The 23,079-nt window shown below is 43.3% G+C and overlaps 2 protein-coding genes across 2 annotated transcripts in view; both read right to left on the reverse strand.

Annotated features, from left to right (window-relative positions):
- Positions 1 to 4,474, reverse strand: part of LOC101525192 (protocadherin alpha-C2) — a 69,257-nt gene extending 64,783 nt beyond the window's left edge. Inside the window, exon 1 of the mRNA XM_058677816.1 lies at positions 2,030 to 4,474. Coding sequence (XP_058533799.1) covers positions 2,030 to 4,462 — 2,433 coding nt within the window. The 5' untranslated portion in view covers positions 4,463 to 4,474. The remainder of the gene's footprint in view (positions 1 to 2,029) is intronic.
- Positions 4,475 to 4,620: 146 nt separating this feature from the next.
- Positions 4,621 to 22,694, reverse strand: LOC131482699 (protocadherin alpha-13-like). The gene is made up of 3 exons (XM_058677889.1): positions 20,074 to 22,694; positions 17,034 to 17,076; positions 4,621 to 4,779 (listed from the first exon to the last, which is right to left on the reverse strand). The coding sequence occupies exons 1-3, from the start codon at positions 22,494 to 22,496 to the stop codon at positions 4,621 to 4,623; spliced, it is 2,625 nt and encodes an 874-aa protein (XP_058533872.1). The 5' UTR covers positions 22,497 to 22,694.
- Between the last annotated feature and the right edge of the window lie 385 nt (positions 22,695 to 23,079).

The raw sequence follows: 23,079 nt of genomic DNA on the forward strand, positions 1-23,079 counted from the left end.
ACAGAGATAATTACAGATGGATGGATGGAGAGAGGGAGAGACAGAAAGAAGGAAGGAAGAAAGGGAGGGAGGGATGGCAGGAGGGAAGGAGGGGAAAAGAAAGGAAGGAGGAAGGAAATCTCTACTAGTTCATTGCCCAAATGGCCACAACAACTGAGGCTGAGCCAGACTGAGGTCAGGAATGTGAAATTCATTCAGGTCTCCCATGTGGGTAACAGGGCCCCAAACACTTGAGACGTCACCTGCTGCTTTCCCAGGTGCAGTAGAAAGGAGCTGGATAGGAAACAGAGCAGTAGACAAGATTAGAACTGACACTCCAATTGGAACCACAGCTGGAGGGTGAACCTGCTGCAAGACAATGCAGGTCTCCATTGGCTGTTTTTATTTGGTATAAACATCATTTTGAGTCTATGCAAAACAGCCATATTCTTTGCCTAAAGATTCTAAAGAATAACCCCCTTATGTGCCTGAATTAGAAAGTATATTTCTGAGGACACATAATCAGAATTCCACTACAAAAATCAGAATATACATAGATTGCAACCAGATGGTTGTAGGAACAGCCAAGAATTTGGGATGGGAAAAAAAGTTTTTCTCTTTAACTGCTGCACAGAATATATGATTACATATTCATTCCTAGATTCCAAACCAAGTTCCAAATATATTTAATGACCTTCTGTTTGAGGAAGAATTCTTTTTTTATTTGAAAAGCAGAATAACAGAGATAGCTCCCACACAGATAGCTGGAGCCCGAACACTTGGGCATCATCTGCTGCCTCCCAGGCATATTAGCAGGAAGTTTGATGGGAAGCAGTGATAACACTTGATCCCAGACAGTCTGATATTAATCCTGTGCAGCAGCTTAATCCATTGCATTCACCACAATACTCATCAAGGAGGAACCTTTTCTTGCTTTCTTGCTTTCTTTCTTAATAAAATACTGTATTAAAAAGGCGTGCTATTTATTTATATCCTAAACTATTTTCTTATCCTATCAATTAAAATTGGGAACAAAATACATGGGCACTTTTACCATTTAGCCTATTTTTTTTTAAAAGAAAACGAACTTTTTAAAACAAATCCCTCACTTCCATTAGTACTTTAGTCAGTCAGAATTCTGGAGTGAGAACCATACTCATTTGATGTTCTGCCAAATGTTGATGTTTCTAATATTCATATGACATGCATTTCAGCAACTGTAAAAACCTCTTAGCAAACCTCCATCCCAACTCAGCTAAGAGTATTTAGTCTCTAGAATATCATTCCCCTGTAACTGCAAATACTGGAGACAGTGAAAATCAATGGGACATTTACATTATCAGACATGTTGTCAGTTCTTTCCCACTCACACTTTCCTATAGGCATCACGACTTCCTTCTGTTCACTTTACTGGTTTGAGGTTCCCTGTTATATAACAAATGCTGTAACATTGTCTACTTTTCTTGACTTGAGTATGTTTCAGATGTTATGCAAGCTTCCTTACATCACTGTAATCAGTTTTTAGATACCAACTTCAAAGTAAAAAAACCAACATAAGGAAAAATTTCAATAACCTACAGAATTTACTTATGGAATGCATGTTTGCAAACACAAAACATGTAGAATGCCAAAATACCCTGTCACTCTGTTAACAGGTGACACTGCATAGGGGGAAATGCCCTATGTCCTATATTCCATATAAAATCTGCAAAAGAATACATTACTATAATATTATTAAGTTCAAACTGTAACTTTTACGTGAATTATTTAATAAGTTGTATAGTAAGTATTGCATTTGTTCTTGCTACATTCTTGTACACTGTGTAAAACATCTTTCCAGTGATATCCATTGCAGATGGCAAGCCAGAATTTATATCTCAGAGGTGTAATTTTGTTTACAGTTGCTAAATATTAGCAGGGGTGCTAAGAAAGCATGTTCAACTCAATTGACTAAGCACTACCAAAAGTTCATTTAAGGAATTTTTCAGAACATAGCTAGCGGTCATCTCCTGATAAAAGGAGTTTAAAAATTCCATAAGAAGTTGCTTACCATGACATTGATATTTGCATGATCCCCCTTTCTATTCCGTATCTGAATACAGGGTACTGGCAAATTCAGTCCTATACCTGTGGGCAAACTGCTCATGTCAGCAGCCGTGTATTCCCCACGCAGCAGCAAGCTTTCATTTCCACAGCCGAGCCCCAGAGAGGTGCGGTAGAGGTAAGTGTGAGAAAGTCTCTCAATTGTAGTGACATCTACCATAGCAGATGCCATGCAAGACCTCGGAGCCATCTTCCCTCCATACCTCAGATCAGCTGGCGAGCGACCACACGTCCAAGAGCAACAACCTGGGCTCTGACTCCACCTGACACACACGAAGGAAAGTACACACCCCAGAAACAAAAGGGAAATGCAGGCCAGCAGGATGATTAGATACAAATTCAGGGCAGAGAGCCTCCCTCCTGGTTCCCAGACATTCTCAAAGTCTGGAAGCACCCGAGAGACAGAGTCACTCAATAGCACCCCCAGAATGACAGAGGAGGACAGCGGTGGGTCTCCATGGTCCTGAACCACCACCACCACTCTGTGCTGAACCGCATCAGTGGGAAGCACCAGGCGTGCAGTGCACAGCTCTCCAGCGTGGGCTGAAATTCTGAAAAGACTTGAATCAGAAGCCTGGGAGATACGGTAGGAAAGCCAGGCATTGAAACCACCGTCTGCGTCCTCAGCCACCACTTTGGTGACCAGGTGTCCGGCTCTGGCGGAGCGGGACACAACTTCCACTGGGATTGAGCCATCTCTGGGCGAGGGAAACAAGATGACAGGAGCATTGTCGTTCCTGTCGACCACGAATATGTGGACAGTCGCGGTGGCACTTCGCCTGGGAATGCCACCATCCCGGCCCTCAACCTGGAATTGAAACCCCCTGAGCTGCTCGAAGTCAAAGGATGTTTTGGCAGTGATCATCCCACTGGAGGACCCCACTGCCACCAGACTAGAGGCTGCTGTCCCTTCAAAGACAAAATCCAACAGCTCATAAAAGATGAGGCCATTCTCCCCTTGATCCGGGTCCTGGGCGAACACCCGACCTAGAGAGACCCCTGGGCTGTTGTTCTCAGCCACAAAAATTTCCTGTTGTGGTTCGGGAAAGTTCGGGGTGTTGTCATTCACGTCAGCCACGGACACTGTGAGTACCCTTTGTGTACTGAGCGGGGGTGAGCCCTCATCCCAGGCGGTGATGACGACCTGGTACTCGCTCCTCTGCTCCCGGTCCAGGGCCCCGTCTGTCAGCAGGATGTAGTAGCTGCCAAAGGAAGCCTTCAGCTGGAAGGGTCCTCCACTGGATATGCTGCAAGTGACCCTGCCATTGGGGCCCAAGTCCTGGTCCCCTACACTAAGAAGGGCAATCACTGTACCAGGGGTGGCGTCCTCAGGGACCTGGCTGTAGAGGGTCATGATGTTCACCTGGGGGGTGTGATCGTTCACATCAGTCACCTCCACCAGTAGCTTCGCTGTGCTGGCCAGACCGAAGATGCCTTTGTCCCTCGCCTCGATGTAAGCCTCCAAGAGCGCCGCGGGGGGACCTAGTGGGGCGGCCACTCGCACTTCCCCGCTTTTAGGGTGCACGTGAAAGCAATGCCTCAGCTCTGCACGGGTGCTGTTGCTTAAGGAGTACCACACTTCCCCGTTGGAGCCTTCGTCGGGATCTGAGGCATCAACTTGCAACAGCAGGGTCCCGTTGGGCACCGTCTCCGCAACCTTGGTGCGGTACACAGAGCGCTCAAATACAGGGGCGTTGTCGTTTGTGTCCACCACCACGACGGTGACTTGGGCGTCTCCGGAGCGCGCAGGAAGCCCGCCATCCCGAGCCGTGAGCACCAGTAGGTGGGTAGCGCGCTGCTCACGATCCAGAGCCATCTCTAGCACCAGCTCCGGGTAGTGGCTGCCGTCTACCCGCGACCCCATGGCCAGGCGAAAGTACTGGCTTGGGCTGAGGCTGTAGCTGAGCGCCCCATTGCTACCCTCGTCCGCATCCTGGGCATTGGGGAGACTAAAGTGAGCTCCTGGCGCCAGAACCTCGGGGATATGCAGCAGGACGTCGCCAGCGGGGAAGACAGGGGAGTTGTCATTGGTGTCCAGGATGTGAACATGCATCTTGTGCAGCTCCAGCGGATCCTCCAACAGGAGTTCATAGCTCAGGATGCACGCGTCGCTCGCCCCACACAGCAGCTCGCGGTCTGCCGGCTCCCGCACCACCAAGCTGCCACTGGCCATGTCCACCCCTAAGTACGGCTCGCCCTGGCCGGAAAGGAGACGAAAGTTTCTCAGGGACAAAGCAGCCGCCGACAATCCCAAGTCCTTGGCGACATTGCCCACTACCAAACCGCGCTCCGCCTCCTCCAACACTTTGTACTCCAGCTGTCCCGCAGCAGCCCCGCAGGAGACCCACAACCAGAGAACTGCCGATCCCCAGCCCGCCATCCTCCGTCTTGGCGTCCGCGCTCCACTAGCGGTGACCCGGCCCCATGCTCCGCGGCGCCCGGGACGTCCAGCCGCAGGGAAAAGAAAGCTCAGTCGGCTGCCTCCGCCGCTATTTCGAATACTGGAATGACCCGGGGGCGAGCGGGCTGGGAGATCCGTTAGGTTGGTCGGAGCTCGGCAGCCGTCTGGGAAACCAAAGCGGTGCGGAGGTGCGCAGCGCCGCCTAGGGGTTCCAAGTCGAGGCGAGCTGCCCGGGCTGGGGAAGCGCCGTCTCCAGTCTCGCAGGCTCGGGTGTCGCCCCGCGGCTCCCGCAGCGGCTACCGGGTGGGTCCGGGAAAGACGCACGGAGAAACTGAACTCGTTTCTCTTTCAACCGCATTTCCTACAACAATGCCCTGAGATCGCCACGGTCTCGACGTCCACGACCATCTACCCGAAGCCTTCAGCTCACCGGGACTGAGCACCGACAGTTCCTCCCTCCAACGGCTGGAGAGCCCAGCCCCAGGTCCCCGGGGTGCTCCGACCTACGGATTCACACGCCGGACTCAGCGAAGATCTCTAGGGCGGAGGCAGGGAGAGGCGGAACCATGAATGTGACCGAACACGCCTTCCACGCTTAAGGAAACAGCAACCTCCGGATCTAGCGCAGCGGTGCTCCCCGTGCCGGATTTCCAGCCTCTCGCGCGCCCTGTTGTACCCGGGAGTCGCCCCAGAGTCCGACAGAGGTGACGAGAGGGCACACAAGGGGGCAGTGTCCGCCTCAAACTTTCTGCTGATCCTGGCTTTTCCAGGTCCCACGCTCCACATCCCACCCTTCTCCCTGCCCCGTTCATAGCTTCTTTCCCCTAGAAAAGATCTACTGGAAGCGCTTTGCAAGCAGCCCTTGACATTTCCCAAAACAAGGCATTAAAATGGCTAAGAGATATATTAAAATGCTCAAAATCACCCATCATCAAAGAAATGCAAATTGAAAACAGGAGACATTCCCTCACACCTATCAGAATGTGTTAGGAGGGATGTGGATGTAAAGGAACCCTCCCACACCACTATAGGAAAGTAAATTACAACAGCTATATGGAAAACATTATGGGAGGTTTCTAAAAAAATAAAATAAACTTCACCTGATCCTTAGTAACATAGTGGCTGTTCCCCTCCCTCCCCTAAACACACACTATTCTTGACTCTAGAAACTCTTTTCATACATTCATGAGTACTCCTTTTATTTTGTGGCAATTACATTCCATCAATTCTGGTTTGGGGAGGAAAATGCACAAAGTCAAGATGGTTTCACTGATGAATATCACCAAAATGTTAAGAAAGAACACTAATTCTCCGTAGTACTTTCCAGAAAAAAGCAGAACCATTCCTAACTTATTCTCTGAAGCAAGCACTGCTCCAAACATCAAAATCACTTGGAAACATTACAAGAAAAACAAGTGGGCCTAGCGTGATAGTCTAGCAGCTAAAGTCCTAGTTTTGCATGCGCTGGAATCCCATATAGGTGCTGGTTCATGTCCTGGTGGCACCACTTCCCATTCAGCTCCCTTCTTGTGGCCTGAGGAAGCAGTGAGGACGGCCCAAAGCCTGCACCCGCATGGGAGATCCTTGGCTTTGGATCAGCTCAGCACCAGCTGTTGCGGCTCACTTGGGGAGTGAATCAACGGATGGAAGATCTTCCTCTCTGTCTCTATTCTCTGTATATCTGCCTTTCCAATAAAAATAAATAAATAAAATAGATCTTTAAAAACAAAAAGGAAAGAAAACCAAGCAACGGACCGGATTCTCACCAAACTTTTGGTAAGCTGAGTGATGAGCTCTTGATGTCTCTGTCCTAATCTGAGACACTGAATAAAATGCTCTTTATGGTTAAAGAAAGAAGTTTTGTGGGTATGATTAAAGATTTTCAGATGGATGCATTATCTTGGTTTATTGGAGTGCAGCCAATACAATCACAAAGGTCTTTCTAACAAGGAAGCAGCAGGATCAGAGCAATAGAATAGGTTGTGTAAGCAAGAGGTTGTAGTGATACAAAGAAGGAGTAACAAATAAGGAATGCAGGCTAATTCCAGAAGCTGAAGAATGCAATAGTAACCTAGTAGCTGAAGTCCCCTCCTTGCATGTGCCACTGGGATCCCACATGAGTGCCGGTTCATCTTCCGGTGGCTCTGTTTCCCACCCAGCTCCCTGCTTGTGGCCTGGGAAAGCAATCAAGAATGGTCCAAAGCCTTGGAACACTGTACCAACGAGGAAGACCTGGAAGAAGCTCCTGATTCCTGGCTTCGGATTGGCACATCTCTGGCTGCTGTGACCACTTGAGGAGTGAACCAGCAGACAGAAGATCTTTCTCTCTAGCTTTCTTTTTGTCTGTAAATCTGACTTTCCTATTAAAAAAATAAATCTTTAAAATAATTTGTAGCTTCAAGAAAGAATGCAGCCCATTCGCAGCTTGATTTTAGACTTCAGTTACCCAGAAGTATAAGACAAAATATTCTCATTGCTCTGCACCATTAAATTTGTAGTCATTTGTGTGGTTTGTAGCTATATGCATCAGTAGCAATGAAAAAATAAAACAAATGCAAATGCAAATGCAAAACTCTTCAAGAAAATATTAGCAAATTAAGTCTTTCAATGTATTTAAAAAGCAGACATCACATTTATTTCAGGTGTGCAAGGTTAGCTTAACATCTAAAAAGCAATCAATGTAACACAAATTAGCAGAATAAGGAGAAAAAATCACAGGAGCATATCAGTTGGTGAAGACCAAGAGTCCAACAGAACCCTATATCCACAATAAGCTCTCAACCTGAATCAAGCACTTCACCTGGTGGTTGAGAAACCTACATCAGACACTAAGGGTTGTTGCGTTCAACTTGTTCCTGTATCTCCTGAGTCTGGCTTTCTGCCAGTACAGGCACAGGGAAGTAGTAGTGATGGCTTGAGTGACTAGCTTCCTGCCATACACATAGGAGACCTGGACTGTATTCTCAGTTCTTGATTTTAGCCCTGGACCAGCAGTGGCAAAATCACAGGGGTCTCAGACATTCTACAAGTAAATCAGCAGACAGGAACATTTTCCTGCTGTCTCATTCTCTCATACAGTTTTTGCATTCTCAGCAATTAGGAATATAAGGGAACAATTTCAATTTAATATAGAACATCTAAAGAAACTAGAGCTAGCATCACATAGGTGAAAAGCTGAACAATTTCTCCTCAATATTGGGAGCAACCCAAAAATGTCCCCTCTCACTATTCCTATTCAATATTGTTCTGGAAGTCCTACATAAAGCATTATGGAAAGAAAGGAAAACAAAAGGTATCAGGACTACACTTATATATTTACGGATGTTTTACTGTAAACCACTAAAAATCACACACACAGTGGAATATTATTCATCAGTTTAAAAATGCCTAATGACACAAAAGCAACGGGAGCATACTGCTAAGAAAAAGAACAAAGTCTGGAAAAAAACACATACTTTAAGATGCTAAATTATATGACATCCAGGAAATGCAACACTATAGACATAGCTGACCATCAATTGTTGCCAAGGGTAGGTTGGAGATGTGGGAGAGTGAAGAGGTGAAACTGCTGTTGTGTATGAGACCTTAATGATGAACACAAAGCATCAGGAATTTGTCAAAATTAATAGTACTTTCTAGCAGAAAGAATAAACCTTAATGCTTATTCCATCCTACAGTGATATACAGAATGTGAAAAATGAATTTAGAGATACTATAAATGTGTGAGATAGCTACAGTGAAAGAGATGTGGTAATAAGATGCTGACTCTTGCAACTTTGGAAATGAGTGGCATTTGTTAGACCAAAGCTAAATGAAACTTTACAGAAGAAGCATATTCCAGCTTAATAAGACTGTTTCCCCAGAGATGCGGGCTAACAATTCTGAAGCCACTAAACATATATACAATAACTGAACAACTAGATTCAGATAAGTGACAAATGGCAAGTGGAGGAGACTAGGATGATCCAGGTAATAGAGATAGAAATGTCAGGTACAGTCCTAATGTTGTATCTATGTAGGGAAAAAATCAGCGGATTTTCTCTCTCTCTCTCTCTCTCTGCCTTTCAAACAAATACGTAAATAACCTTTCAAAAACAATATTGCATTGATATTGGTTCATAAATTGTACCAAATGTGCCAAACAAATGCAAAATGTTAATAACAGAGAAAATCACAGAGGGGTAGGAAGCAGAACTGGAGAACATATGGGAACTCTCTACACTGCCTGCTCAACGTTTTGTAAATCTATCACTTTTCTAAAAAAATTTAATCCATCAATTAAAGTTTTTTTCAAATGTATTTTGAGGGGGGTTGGGGAAGGGCCCAGCGCAGTAGCCTAACGGCAAAAGTTCTCACCTTGCATGCTCCAGGATCCTGTATGGGCACTGGTTCGTGTCCCAGATACTCCACTTTCCTTCCAGTTCCCTGCTTGTGGCCTAGGAAAGAAGTAGACAATGGCCCAAAAACCTTGGGAACCTGCACCTGCTTGAGAGACCTGGAAAAAGCTCCTGGCTCCTGGTTTCTGGCTTCAGATCGACTCAGCTCTGGTCATTGCAGCCACTTGGGGAGTGAACCAGCAGATGGAAAATCTTTTTCTGGCTCTCCTCTCTTTAAAAAAAAATGTTCACATACTGTAAAAACATTTATTTTAAAATTTTTATTTATTTTTATTAGAAAGGCAGATTTACAGACAGAAAGAGATGCAGAAAGATCTTTCATCTGCTGCTTCACTGCCCCAAAGTGACCATAACAGCCAGAGCTGAGCTGGCCCAAACCCAGGAGCCAGAAACCCCCTCCAGGTCTCCCATGTGGATGCAGGGTCCCAAGGCTTTGGGCCATCCTCCACTGCTTTCCCAGGCCACAAGCAGGGAGCTGGTTGGGAGGTGGGGCAGCTGGACACGAACTTGCACCCATATGAGATCCTAGCACATGCAAGGTGAGTATCTAACCACTAGGCTATCACGCCAGGCCTCCAATTAAAAAATTTTACATCTACTACATACAAAGATCTGCATATGCATGTTCACAGAAGCCTGTTCAAGGAAGTCAAAAACAAAGCAACCAAAAAGGCCATCAACAGGTAAATGAATTACATCTATACAACGGAGTACTTCTCAATAAGAAGTATTGTACTATTGACATATTTGATTCAGAAGAAACTTAAGATAGCAGTGCTAAGTGAAAAAAGTCAAACAAAAAATACAATTTTGGTAAATGAACACTCAATAGTGACAGAAAGTAGGTCAGTGCTTGCCTGGGGACAGGATGTTGGGAAATGACGTGGGACAAGATGGGTGGACTACCAAGAGGCATAAGGAAATCCTGGTGAAGAATATGTTCACAACCTTGACTGCAATGATGATATCACCAGTACACATACCCAAACTTGAAATTTGTTTAATATAGAAACATGCTACAAGGCAATATAAAAACTGCAAAGCAGAGAAAACAACTATTATTCGATCACGATAAAACTTCACACCTAAAACTTAGATCATTAACTGAAAAGCTGAGTATTAAGTCAACATCTGCCTAAATGCAAAATTCCTCTAGTTAAAAAATGCATAATAAAATCTTTTAATAAATCAACAAAAGAAGCATATATACAAAACTTAAAGCAAAGAGGAATTAAAATATACATTTCTACATGTAAAGATAGTATCTGCTATTAACTAATGTGTTAATATTATACAGACACCACTTTTGTCTAAAATAATCTAAAAAAATGAGGTGAGATCCAAATGTATACATCAATGTATAATTTTTAACCTAGAAAAGTTGATGCTCAATATTATTTTTAAAATATACACACACTCAGCTATAGAACTTTTGAAAAAAAAGAGTAATGAGGTAACCAGCCCTACTATATGTAATTGTTACAGTAGATAAAATATTGGTAGTGAATACATGAATACATGTGTAAGGTTCAAAGGAAGAGAACAGGGCGAAAAATTTATTCAAGGATATATGAAAAAATTATAGTAGCAGTAGAACACATAACAAAAACAGTATTTTTTTTCAGCTGATATATTGCAAAGTCAAAACTAACCGGATTTCCCATTTACTTTACATCAAAATAAATTCCAAAAAAGGAGTAGGCATCTGACATAGTAGTTATGATGCTGGTTAGGATTTCATATCCTGTTATTAAAGTGCCTGGGTTATGATACCAGCTCTGCTTCCAGCATAGCTTCCTGCTGATGCACTCTGAAGGCAATATGTGATGACTCAAGTCCTTGGGTCCCTGTCACCCACCTGGGAGATCCAGGATGAATTCCAGGCTCCTGGCTTTGCCCTGATCTAAGTGTTGCAGACATCTGGGGGAGTGAAGCAGCAAATAGAAGCTCTCCTTCTGTCTCTAGCTCTTTCTGTCTCTTCCTTTTTGTCTTCAAATAACTAATCTTTTTAAATTCCACAAACAAAACATTTAAACATAAACATAAATTATAAAAGTACAAAATGAAAACATGGAATAAATTTTGTACGGTCTCAGATTTTGGAAGGCTTTTTGTTCATAATCTAAAATATAGAAGTCATACATGCATTACTCTATGAAAATGTTTAATTCTTCATCAACAAAAATTCAAACAAGGTTTAAAAATACTAATATAGAAAAATATATATTAAAGTATAAAGCTAATTTTCTAATTATATAAAGGCTGTGATCAACAATCTAGCAGAATTTAATCTGCAACATATATGAGGAAATGTTCATAGAAAGAACAGTTTGTAGGGCCCGGCTGGGTGGCCTAGCGGCTCAAGTCCTCACCTTGAAAGAACAGTTTGTAACAATAATCTAAATTAACCCATAATAAGTTGAAAAAAATAACATTGTAGTAACACTGTTTTAAATTCAAGATTATGGAAATAAAAAACTCTGCTAACAGGCTGGTGAGGAACAAGCCTTAAAAACCATACTTTCACATTTGATAATTTAGCTGTCATTTAGTGCTGCTATATATAGAAAAAATGGTAGAGAACAACATGACAGCTCTGCAGATTTTTAACTAAAGGCAAAAAGTAAAGCTAATTAGGCTAGCTAAGAATCTACCCTACTAAAAATACCTAACAATGACTTGATAACACTTAACTGAGTAATTTTAATATATGGATGAGCCTGTAAAGCACAAAAAGAAATTTTTCGGTTTCAGACACAAGAAGGAGTTGGGATTCAGAATTACAGGAACATAAGTTGATGCTACAGCAGCCTTGAAGAGGGATTTTTAGACCTGGATATGGCTATGAGCTGAAATGTTAACACTTGCCCAGAGAAAGGAGACAAACCTTGGATTTCAGCTTAACAATATGGGCCAAACACTCAAAACACTGGAATTGCAGTTCATGACAGGGGCAAAAAACCAGAGATACGACCAGAATGCTTATTACTGACCCAGAAGAGTGCAGAAAAGTGATTTTTATGAAAAAAAAACAAACATCATTGCAATGTTTGGGGTTGACATCCTAATTACACTACAACAAGTTACAAAGGGACAACATTGCAATAAGTTGACATAAAAATGTTGTGCATAATAAATGATACCTACAGAGCCCTTATCAAAACAAATGAATCATAACTTTCATTTCTAGGCTACACAGTATTGGTACTGAATGAAAGAGCACAAAAACAAAAGTGCATACTTTGCTTAGAATGAATGCAAAATCAAGACATTGAACACAAACAATGGAATTAAGCCGGAAATGAAAAACCTAGGAAATTGTAGAAAATATACAAATACATGCAAATGACAACATGCTCCTAAATGAACAGCAAGTCACAGAAGTAGCACACACACACACACACACACACACAATTCTGGGTACAGCACCATAGCCCAAGTGGCTAACGTCCTCACCTTGCACGCTCCAGGATCTCATATGTGTCCCAGGATCACAGGTTCGTGTCCTGGCTGCTCCATTTCCCATCCAGCTCCCTACCTGTGGCCTGGGAAAACAGTCCAGGACAACACAAAGCCTTGGGACCTTGCACCCTCATGAGAGACCTGGAAGAGGTTTCTGACTCCTGGTTTTAGATTGGCTCAGCACAGCCATTTGGTCATCAAGGGAGTGAACCATTTGACAGAAGATCTTTCTCTGTGTCTCTCCTTCCCTCTGTATATCTGCCTTAGATCTTTTTTAAAAATCATACAAAAGAGGGACACACACAACACAATATTTCAACATTTATGTGAAAAGCATGGTAAGAGGAGTTTATAGCAATTAGCTCCTACAAGAAATTTTTTAAAAAATCAGAGAGAGAGAGAGAGAGAGAGAGAGAGAGAGAGAGAGAGGAGTTTCAAATTACTAAACTCAGAAATGAAAACGGAAATATTACAACAGATGCTACAGATATAGATAAATTATGAAGAATGACTACAAATACCAACACACCAACAACTTGGAAAATCTAGAAGAAACAGATTTCTGGACACATACGATCTACAAAAATTGAGTCATGCAGACATAGAAAACCTAGATAGACTAATAACTAGTCAGAGATCGAATCATTAGTAAAGACCTTGCCTACAGAAACAACAATAAAAATCCCAGGACTGCACGTTTTCACTGCAAACTTAAGTAAGAACTAATCCTGATTTTTCTCAAACTATTCAAAACAAATGGAAAGGAGGGAATCCATCCAAGATCCTTTTATGAGACAAGCATCACCTTAGTTCCAAAACCAGAAAAATGTAACAAAGAGAATTTCAGACCAACATCTCTGATGGACATAGATACAAAAAACCTTCAATAAAATACTAGCTAATCAAATCCAACAACACATCAGAAAGACCATTCACCTGGATCAAGTGCGATTTATCCCTAGTATGCAGGGATGGATCAACACAAGCAAATCAACAAATGTGACATATCACATTAACAAATTGAAAAATAAAAACCAGATATGATCCCACAGATGCAGAGAATGCACTTGATAAAATCCAGCATGCTTTTGTGGAAAAAAAAAAAAAGTATAGATAGTCCAGGACCAAGGTCAAGGCCTGAGGGTGACTGAGGTTGGGCAATGGTTCCACGCTACAGAACTTTATGCTTTCAGAATATCCTTAAGACAGTCATATACTGACTTCTGCACTTGGGTCATGTTGTTGCTTTCTGCTTATCAGATACCCTAGCGGCTAATAAGTTCTTGTTTTGCACGTGTTGGGATCCCATATGGGAGCCAGTTCATGTCCTGGAGGTCCCGCTTTCCATCCAGCTCCCTGCTTGTGGCCTGGCAAAGCAGTCAATTATGGCACAAAAGCCTCTGGACCTTGCACCCAAGTGGGATACCTGGAAGAGGCTCCAGGCTTCTGGCTTCATATCGGCGTAGCTCTAGCCATTGCAGCCACTTGGGGAGTGAATCAACGGAAGGAAGATCTTCCTCTCTATCTCCCCTCCTCTCTGTATGTCTGACTTTCCAAAAAAAATAATAAAATAAAATAAACAGATCTTTAAAAAAATACAACTCTGAGAAGTCTACTTTTCACTTCCCTTCGGTGAATAAAATAATTAGGTATTCACCTCAATAGAAGCAAAGGAGGAGAGTAACAAAATCACACTTCAAAATGAGGAAAATAAGTGAACAAGAACAAATGGTAATCAAAAATTATTAAATGTCTGGCAATTATTAGCATTTGTCAAAAAAGTTCAATATTTTGGAAGCTAATATTACCTAATAAGGTGTCCTTCCATTGGTCAACAGGAAGGCACAGACACTGATTGGCTTCTGACTTCACATTTTGAACTTTTAATGGTTATTTATGTTGATATGACCTTCTTCAAGAAAGTAAATGACAAAATCATAGTCAGTTCTTTCAGAATGGACTCAAGTTGAAACACAAGTATAAAGCATCTGATTTGAACACAAAAGTATTTTTTTTTCATTCAGATACTGTGTTGCAAGTACTTTAACAACTGACAGTAGAAGCTAGGTGAACCAGAGCTAAACAAAGAACTTGCCTGTTAACCAATCAAGATGAAACTAGCTCACAAGGTCAAAGTCATATAACTGGCAGAATTTATTTTACTTTCTGCCTCTCAGAGTAAAGACATTAGAACTATGTTGGTGCACCAGATACAGGAAAAATAAATAGAAAATCTGGAAACAATGATCACATCCACTTTTCCCTAAACCCTGATTCTTCCCACCATAATCGGCTATGTAAACATCAACAAAAAAAGTTTTAAAAAAAATAAAAAAGAACTACATTGGTGCTAACCTGACCTATTGCTCAGATTGCTATATTTAGCAGCTTGCTTATGCCATCCCAATTCTTGCTCATAATTTCAGCATTATTTCTAATAATGCCATGTGTTCTAATCATCTTTATATAACAAATCATTGCCATATCTAAGCTCACCTAAGCAATACTTATTTGGTGACTGAGCATGCAATATAATCAAGCCACAACTACGGTTAGTGTCACCTGAACACTGGACTAAGTTGCACACCAAGGACGACATCTTATCTGTGATGTGCTGTGTGAGTACATCATTCCAAGTGTTCTTCCTGTGTGGGTCTAGCTTGGACTTTTACATAGTGCAGCAGTCTCAAAGTAGTTGAGTCTCTTAAGTGGTAGCTGACTTCCCCTACAGAAAGTGTTCCAAGACACCAGGTGCAAGTCTTATGTTCTGATGCTGCGAGTCATGCAACAATCACTTTCACTCATTCTATTTGATAAAAGCACACAGTGCCAGCCCCTAGACTCAACTTCAAATTATTCACAAGCACAAATATAAAGATCTATAATTCCTTTAGAGATGTCTTTGAACATTAGCTACCATACTATCTAACATTCTTTAATGTGTCCTGGTTTGGGTGAGAAATTACATGGTCAGCCTATACTATACACTTAAAATGCAAATCTTGGTGTCTGTTAAGCATAGGAAACATGTTTGGAAAACCATGTCCACTTTAGGACACACACATAGTTTATACAGTGTGTAACAGTTCACTGTGACTAATCTAAATGAATATCCTTTTACTTCACATTATCAAAATCCTTCTAGGTAGAAGTTAGGTCAATCTTCTACCTCTACTTCTGTTTAAAAGAATATAAGTATAATGTGTAATTTTTAAGCCAAAAAATTAGAAATTTAGAAATACTTTAAAGAAATATGCTTTTGAAGAAGAAAACTAAAATATGGAAAATATGAAAAGATGGTGATGATGCCAGTATAGCTTTAATACCTAAAAATTCACAACAGAAAATAATTAAGAATCTGAGACAGAAAAAAAAAACTATTGTGTGTTTTTGCAACAAAATTAGGTATGAGGGTTCTGCCCAAGATCTCTCAATTCAAGGAGGTAGGAAAAGCCATTGGCACGATGAGCCATGTGTAATATCAGTTACGACACAGGAAGAAGCAGAGGAAGGTGATGGGACTTTGGACAGTGTTGAAAATTGGAGAAACCCAATGGTACCAATGAGGGCCTACTCGGAAATAAGAAAAGACAATCTGAAAATATTAATCATGATTGTAAAGATGGTGAACTGAACATGCTAATTCAAAAGCTGATGCATGAGAACTACAAAAGGACTGGATTGAGCCATCTTGGCTCTGTGAATGGAGAATCCTTTTCTGAGGACGAACAGCAAGGAATGAAGCCCAAATCAGGCAGAGAAAGAATGATTCAACGAACAAAGTAGATTAAAATGGGCAGCAAAGATAAAAAAAACCACTGTGTCTTTTTCCTATAGTCTTAATAAATACATCAAAAGCAATAAAGCTAGAAAGACTATCCCAATCTGTTTCTTCTAAAACTGTAGAAAAAATATATTTTCATGTAAATTTGAGCCAAAAAATAGCACAAAATTGCCTTTCTAAATGAGAGGCAGAAAATTACACTAGAGAGAATGAAGCCACACAAAAAATAAAGTTTCATAAAATCTTTCCAGTCTGGAAACAACCTAAAAATTTTGAGAGAACAATAAAAAACTATGCAAAAATACACATATCAGAATTACAAAGTCTCAGTAAAGTGATGGCTAAAGAAAAGAACTTTTTAAAAAAAGGAGAGAACACAGTCAATAATTAGAATTAAAAGTACAAGTTTTTTTCACAAATGAAAACTAAACGGGAAGGAATGTAACACCAAACAAACACTAAGACAATACAAGATGATGGTGGGCATTCGGTCTAGCAGTCAGATGCTGACTAGGACACTTACATCACTCTTACTCCTGACCAGCTTCCTGCTAATAAAGACCATGCGACACATCAATGAAGGCTCCACTGACTAGGTCCCTGCCACCCACATGAAAGACTTGGATTAAGCTCCCATCAGCTGGTTTTGGCACCTGTAGCCACTGTAGGAAAGTCAAGGATTTACAGTGAGCCAAAGTGATGGGCCCTCCTAACATATTTTCTAAACAATATCACTTTAAAATGTTGGTAACAGGGCCTGCCATGATCGCTCAATGGCTAAATCCTCACCTTGCAAGAGCCAGCATTCCATATGGGTGTCAATTCATGTCCTGGCTCTTCCACTTCCTACCCAAATCCCTGCTTATGGGCTGGGAAAGCACTAGAGGATGGCCCAAAGCCTTGGGACCTGCATCCACGTGGGAGACCCTGAAGAAGCTCCTGGCTCCTGGCTCCTGGCTGCAGATTGGCTTGGTTCAGACTGTGTGGCCATTTGGGGAGTGAGCCAACAGATGGAAAACTTTTCTGTCTTTCTTTCTCTGTATAAAGCTGATTTGCATTTCTAATAAAAATAAATAAATCTTTTAAGAACAGTGTTGGCTACCGAAGAAAGGCAAATATTATCTGATACATACATAACAGGAGTGCAAAATGGAAAAACTCAGGGCTGGTTGGCTTCTGCACTGTTAAATTCTACCAAACTATCAAGGAATTAATTCTGATTCTTCTCAAACTAATCAAAACAACTGAAAGGCAGGGAGTCCTCCCAAAAATCCTTCTAGGAGATACGCATCACCTTAATTCCAAAACCAGAAAAACATACAACATACAAAGAGAACTATAGACCAATATCACTGATGAATATAGATGCAAAAATCTTCAACAGGGTCCAGCACGGTAGCCTGATGGCTAAAGTTCTTGCCTTGCATGCTCTGAGATCCCATCTAAGTTCTTATCCCAACTGTTCCACTTCCCTTCCAGCGCCCTGCTTGTGGCCTGGGAAAGCAGCAGAGGATGGCCAAGGCCTTGGGACCCTGCATCCGTGTGAGAGACCCGGCTTCAGATTGGCTCAGCTCTGGCCATTGCAGCTGCTTGGGGAACGAACCAATGGATGGAATATTTTTCTGTCTCTCTTCTCTATGAAATTTGACTTTTCAATAAAACTACATCAAAAAAATCTTCAAGAAAACACTAGCAAATCAAAGCCAACAAAACATAAGGAAAAAAATCAGAAAGATCATTCACCTGTTTCAAGAGAAATTTACCTCTGATATGCATGGATGGTTCAACGTATGCAAAACAATAAATATAACACATCTAATTAGCAATTTAAAAACAAAAATCACATGATTATATCAATGAAGCAGAGAAAGTAGTTGATAAAATAAGTGTGCTATCACGATAAAAAAAATCTTAAGCAAATTGGCTATAGAAGGAACATTTCTCAATAGAATCAAGGCAATTTATGACAACCCCATAGACAGCATCATACTGAATGAGGAAAAAGTTGTAAATATTCCCACTAACATTCAAAAGCAGAAAAAGAATTGCACTTTTACCAATGTTTTCAAAATACTTTTGGAAGTTTTAGCCAGAGCTATTAGGCAAGAAAAAGAAATCAAAAGGACATACATTGGGAAGGAGAAAGTTAAATTATTCCTGTTTGCAGATGACATGATCCTATATAGAGAGGAACCAAAGACTCTACTAAGAGACTATTGAACTTACAAGAAGTTCAATAGTTTCCGGATATAAAATCAGCATGCAAAAATCAACAGCCTTTGTATATACAAACAGTGCCAGGGCTGGGAAAGAACTTGTAACATCTGTATCATTCATAGTAGAAACAAAAAAATTTAAATATCTTGAAATAAATTTAACCAAGAATATGAAAGCTTTCTATAATGAAAATTAAAAAACATTAATGAAAGAAATAGACGAAAACACAAAAAACATGTCTTTCTTCCTGTCTTCCACATTCATGGATTGGAAGAATTAATATAATTAAAATGTCTACACTACCCACTTCAATGTACAGATTCAATGTGATATCAGTCAAAATATCAAGGATGTTCTTCCCAGCTCGAGAAAACATAATGGTAAAATTCAGGTGGAAACACAAGGGGACCCCAAATAGCTAAACCAATCATAATCGATAAAAAACAAGAGGCATCATAACACCAGCTCAGTGAACATTAACTAAGATAATGGAATCAACCCAGACGGCCATCATCTGTATATTCATATATAAGTATACACACACATATCTACAGATATGTATATATGTATATATACACCCTAACATATATGCATACACACGCACACTCTGCAGTGTTAGACATAAAAAGGAATAAGATCTTCCTTTTGCAGCAAAATATTATGCTTACAGAAATCAGCCAGTCCAGAAAAATATTTGTTTCTCTGATATGTGGCGGTTAACATGAAATACTAAAATACTAAATACTAAATACTAAAATACTAAATACTAAAATGTAGGAGAATGAAATCTTTTGATTTCATTACTATTTTTAACATTTGTTCATAATGTGTAGAACTTCAGTCTTTCTACTTTTTACTTGTTGAATTTTATGGTTAGTAGTAACTAATTAAGCCTGTGATGACAGAAAGGATTGAAGTTGCATTTTTACAAAAGATTTAAAAATAACAAAGGAAAGAAAGGAGGGGAATGAGGGTGAAGAGGTAGGAGAGAAAGAAGGAATGAAATACAGTCATCTCAAAACTTTACCTATGACATACATCAAATCTGTTCTCTTTATACTAAAAAGTAGATTAATTTTTTAAGTAAAAGTAAACAAAATTCTTTAAAAAATAAAACCAGAAGGATGCATACCATTAAATATTAAATCTTCCTTTGAACTTACTGATTTATCTAGTTATTTTTAAAGGCAAAGTGACAGAGAAAGATATTAAGACAGCACAAAAGAAATTTTGGGAGCCAGTATTGTGTAAGGGGAAAGACTGTGGCGTACAACACGAGATTACACTGGGCGTCAGTTCAAGCCCAGGCTGTTTCACTTCTGATCCAGGTCCCTGCTAATGCAGCTAGGAAGCTGGTCCAACTGCCAGGTGCCATCACAGGAGAGACCCAGAAGAAGCTCCTGGCTCCTGGCTTGAAAACAGCTCATCTCTCTCCGTTACAGTCATCTGGAGAGTGTAATAGCTCATGGAATAATTGTATACACACACAATCATTCTTCCAGAGTATCAGATTTAAAATACCATAATTTTAAAAACCTACTACTTGCATAAATCTAATTTGTCTCATATCAAACGTCGAGCAAATTGCAAAATATTACAGAGATGAGGGAAATCAAAACTGAGATGAAAGATACTAAAAATGAGACGAAAGCGACTTCAAACACACACTAAGAAACAAAGAGCACATGGATTTTAAGTACAAGGTTACCTCTTTCAAAACTTCTGAATACGCTTCTCCTTGTTCCTTTCCACCTGGAGAGTCCAGATCCGGAGGAAGGCTGGGACTGAAGGCCATGAGGTCGGCCTTGGGCGGGCCCTCCCCAGAGCACACCCGCTGCCGCCTCCGCTGAGAGCACGACCAGCTCCCCACCGCGCTCGAGCACACCAGCGCCGCCGCCGCCGCCGCCGCCGGACCCGACACGCACGCGCCCTCCGCCGACGCTGCACCCGACGAGCACCGCACCGCCGCCCACACCACCAGCGTCAGCACCAGCAGGCTCGACACCGCGCAGATCGCCACCACCAGGTACACGTTCACGTCCACCAGTGACGACGCACCACCCAGCGCGACCGCAGACGCGGACGCCGCCACTGACGCCCGCGACCACGACGGCGCCGCCTGACCGCCGTCCACCAGCGACACCAGCACCGTGGCCGTGGCCGTGAGCGCCGGCTCGCCGTGGTCCCGCACCAGCACCACCAGCTGCTGGCGCGCAGCGTCCAGCTCGTCCAGGGCGCGCGTCGTGCTGATCTCGCCCGTGTACAGGCCCACGCGGAACGGGCAGCGCGCGCCGCCCGCAGACGCCGCCTGCAGCTCGAACCACAGCCACGCGTTGTAGCCCGCGTCCAAGTCCACCGCGCGCACCTTCGTCACCACGTGGCCCGCGCCCGCCGACCGCGGCACCAGCTCGCTCGCAGCCACAGCCGCCCCCAAAGGCCCGCCCGCGCCGCGCGCCAGCAGCCAGGGCGCGTTGTCGTTCTCGTCCAGCACGAACACCTGCAGCGTCACGTTGCTGCCCAGCGAAGGCGCGCCCGCGTCGCGCGCGCTCACCTCCACGCGCAGCACCTCCAGCTCCTCGTGGTCCAGCGGCTGCAGCGCGTACACGCGGCCGCTCTCGCCGTGCACAGACACGTAGCTCGACAGCGCGCGCCCGCCCACGCGACGCTCCACCAGCGAGTACCACACGCGCGCGTTCTCCTGCGCGTCCGCGTCCTGCGCCGACACCGTGAAGATGTGGCAGCCCGGCGCGTTGTTCTCCTTCACGAACACCGTGTACTCGGCCTGCGCGAACTGGGGCGCGTTGTCGTTCACGTCGGCCACCTCCACCCGCACGCTGGCGCTGGCCCAGCGCGGGGGCGAGCCCGCGTCGCGCGCTCTCACCACCACGTCGTAGCCAGACACGCTCTCGCGGTCCAGGGCGCTGTCGAGCACCAGCGAGTAGTGGTTCTTGTAGGTGGACAGCAGCTTGAAGGGCACGTGGGGCTCGAGGGAGCAGGTGACCTGTCCGTTTGGGCCGGAGTCGCGGTCGGACACGCTGATGAGGGCGATGACGGTGCCCAGTGGGGCGTCCTCTTTGACGGGGAGTGACAGAGATGTAATGATAATTTCCGGTGCATTATCATTTATATCTAGGATATCCACCAAAAGGGTACAATGACCCGTCCTTGGAATATAACCTTTGTCGATTGCTTCCACGTAAATTTCATACAATTTATTTTGTTCAAAATCCAGTTTCCCTTTTGTCCTTATTTCACCGCTGCTGGGATGTATGGTAAATGCATTGGCCACTGCTGGAGACAGAGGCTTTCTGAATGCGTACTCGACAGCTCCGTTTGTACCATCATCAGGATCTGTTGCATTGAGTCGGATCACCAGTGTTCCGTTAGGGGCATTCTCGAACGCTCTCACTTTGTACACGGATTGGTCAAATGCTGGTGCGTTGTCGTTCACATCCAGAATAGTGATCAGCAGTTGAACGGTACCTGTCAGCTCGGGCTTTCCTCCATCACTGGCTGTCAGTAATAAACTATGTTCCCGGATTTCCTCTCTGTCCAAGCTTTTCCTCAACACGAGTGACAGGGAAGACGTTTGCTCAAGATTGCTTTGCGTGTCCAAAGAGAAATAATCGCTGGGGTCTAGCCGGTAGGTTAAGGCTGAATTTACTCCAATATCTGCATCTGATGCGCCATCTAGTGGAAACCGGGTTTCCGGTGGTATGGATTCGTCGATGGTGATTTTTTTCTTAGTTTCGGGGAACACAGGCGCATTGTCATTGATGTCCCTCACCTCCACCTCTACGTGGAACACCTGCAGAGGACGCTCCACCAGCACCTCCAGGTGCACGCTGCACTCCGCGCTGCGCCCGCACAGCTCCTCACGGTCCAGCCGAGAATTCACGAACAAGATGCCATTCTGCAGATTCACCTCCAGCAGGTCCGCGCCGCTCCTGGACGCCACCCGGAACAGGCGCGGCACCAGCTCGGCCAGCTGCAGCCCCAGGTCCTGCGCGATGCGGCCCACGAACGTGCCGTGTTTGGCCTCCTCGGGGACCGAGTAGCGCAGCTGGCCGCTCCCTGCCCGCCAGGCTGTGAGGAGCAGAAGCCAGAGCAGCAGGCGCTGTGTTCTCACGTTTCTTCGCCAGGGAAGCAGCATCGCAGATAAAACGGCCCTCTGGGGTAAGACTTGGAGAGATTTAAGGGAGCGGTTGCCTCAGGTCTTTATGTGCTGCCTCTCAGTTCTAGAAACACTTACATACTAGATTGTATCCAGCTCTGGCCAATATGGAGTCCACCCTACTCTAAAAGGCTGGAATCTGAGTGCGGAGTTATTCTTCACCTTTTGAGTATACAGCGACATCATGTGACCGGTTATGTAAGTACAAGCGAAATCCTTGAGTCTCTTTTGGTCTGGCCACTTCCTTGTTCATCATACCTTCGGTTTCAACTTTTGGATATTCTCGTGGATATTTGTACATATACTTTTAGTCCCTGCGGATGGACTATGATATTGGGACCACAGCACGAATGCTTTTTCATGTGTTAGTTACTATTCCAAAGTGTCATAAATTTATCTTTGAAGTACAATGTTATGTCAGAAGCCCCTCTATCCACCATAAAGAATTACACACATCCCTTTGCCTGATAGCAGACAACTCACACTTTGTTGTCGTGATTTTCCACCTTAAAAAACACTTCATTGTATACTTCAAAAGAAAGCCAAGAATTTCATCAACTAG

The sequence above is a fragment of the Ochotona princeps genome, chromosome 19 (genome assembly GCF_030435755.1).
Source record: "Ochotona princeps isolate mOchPri1 chromosome 19, mOchPri1.hap1, whole genome shotgun sequence".
Taxonomy (NCBI): domain Eukaryota; kingdom Metazoa; phylum Chordata; class Mammalia; order Lagomorpha; family Ochotonidae; genus Ochotona; species Ochotona princeps.

Coding starts and splice junctions, on each gene's coding strand:
- LOC131482699 (XM_058677889.1), bottom strand. CDS start 22,496: ATGCTGCTTCCCTGGCGAAGAAACGTGAGAACACAGCGCCTGCTGCTC. Junction 17,077..20,073: donor GGAAAGGAACAAGGAGAAGC/GTATTCAGAAGT, acceptor TGCAGCCAGGAG/CCAGGAGCCAGGAGCTTCTT. Junction 4,780..17,033: donor GGTCTCCCACGTGGATGCAG/GTCCCAAGGCTT, acceptor CCCACCCGGTAG/CCGCTGCGGGAGCCGCGGGG.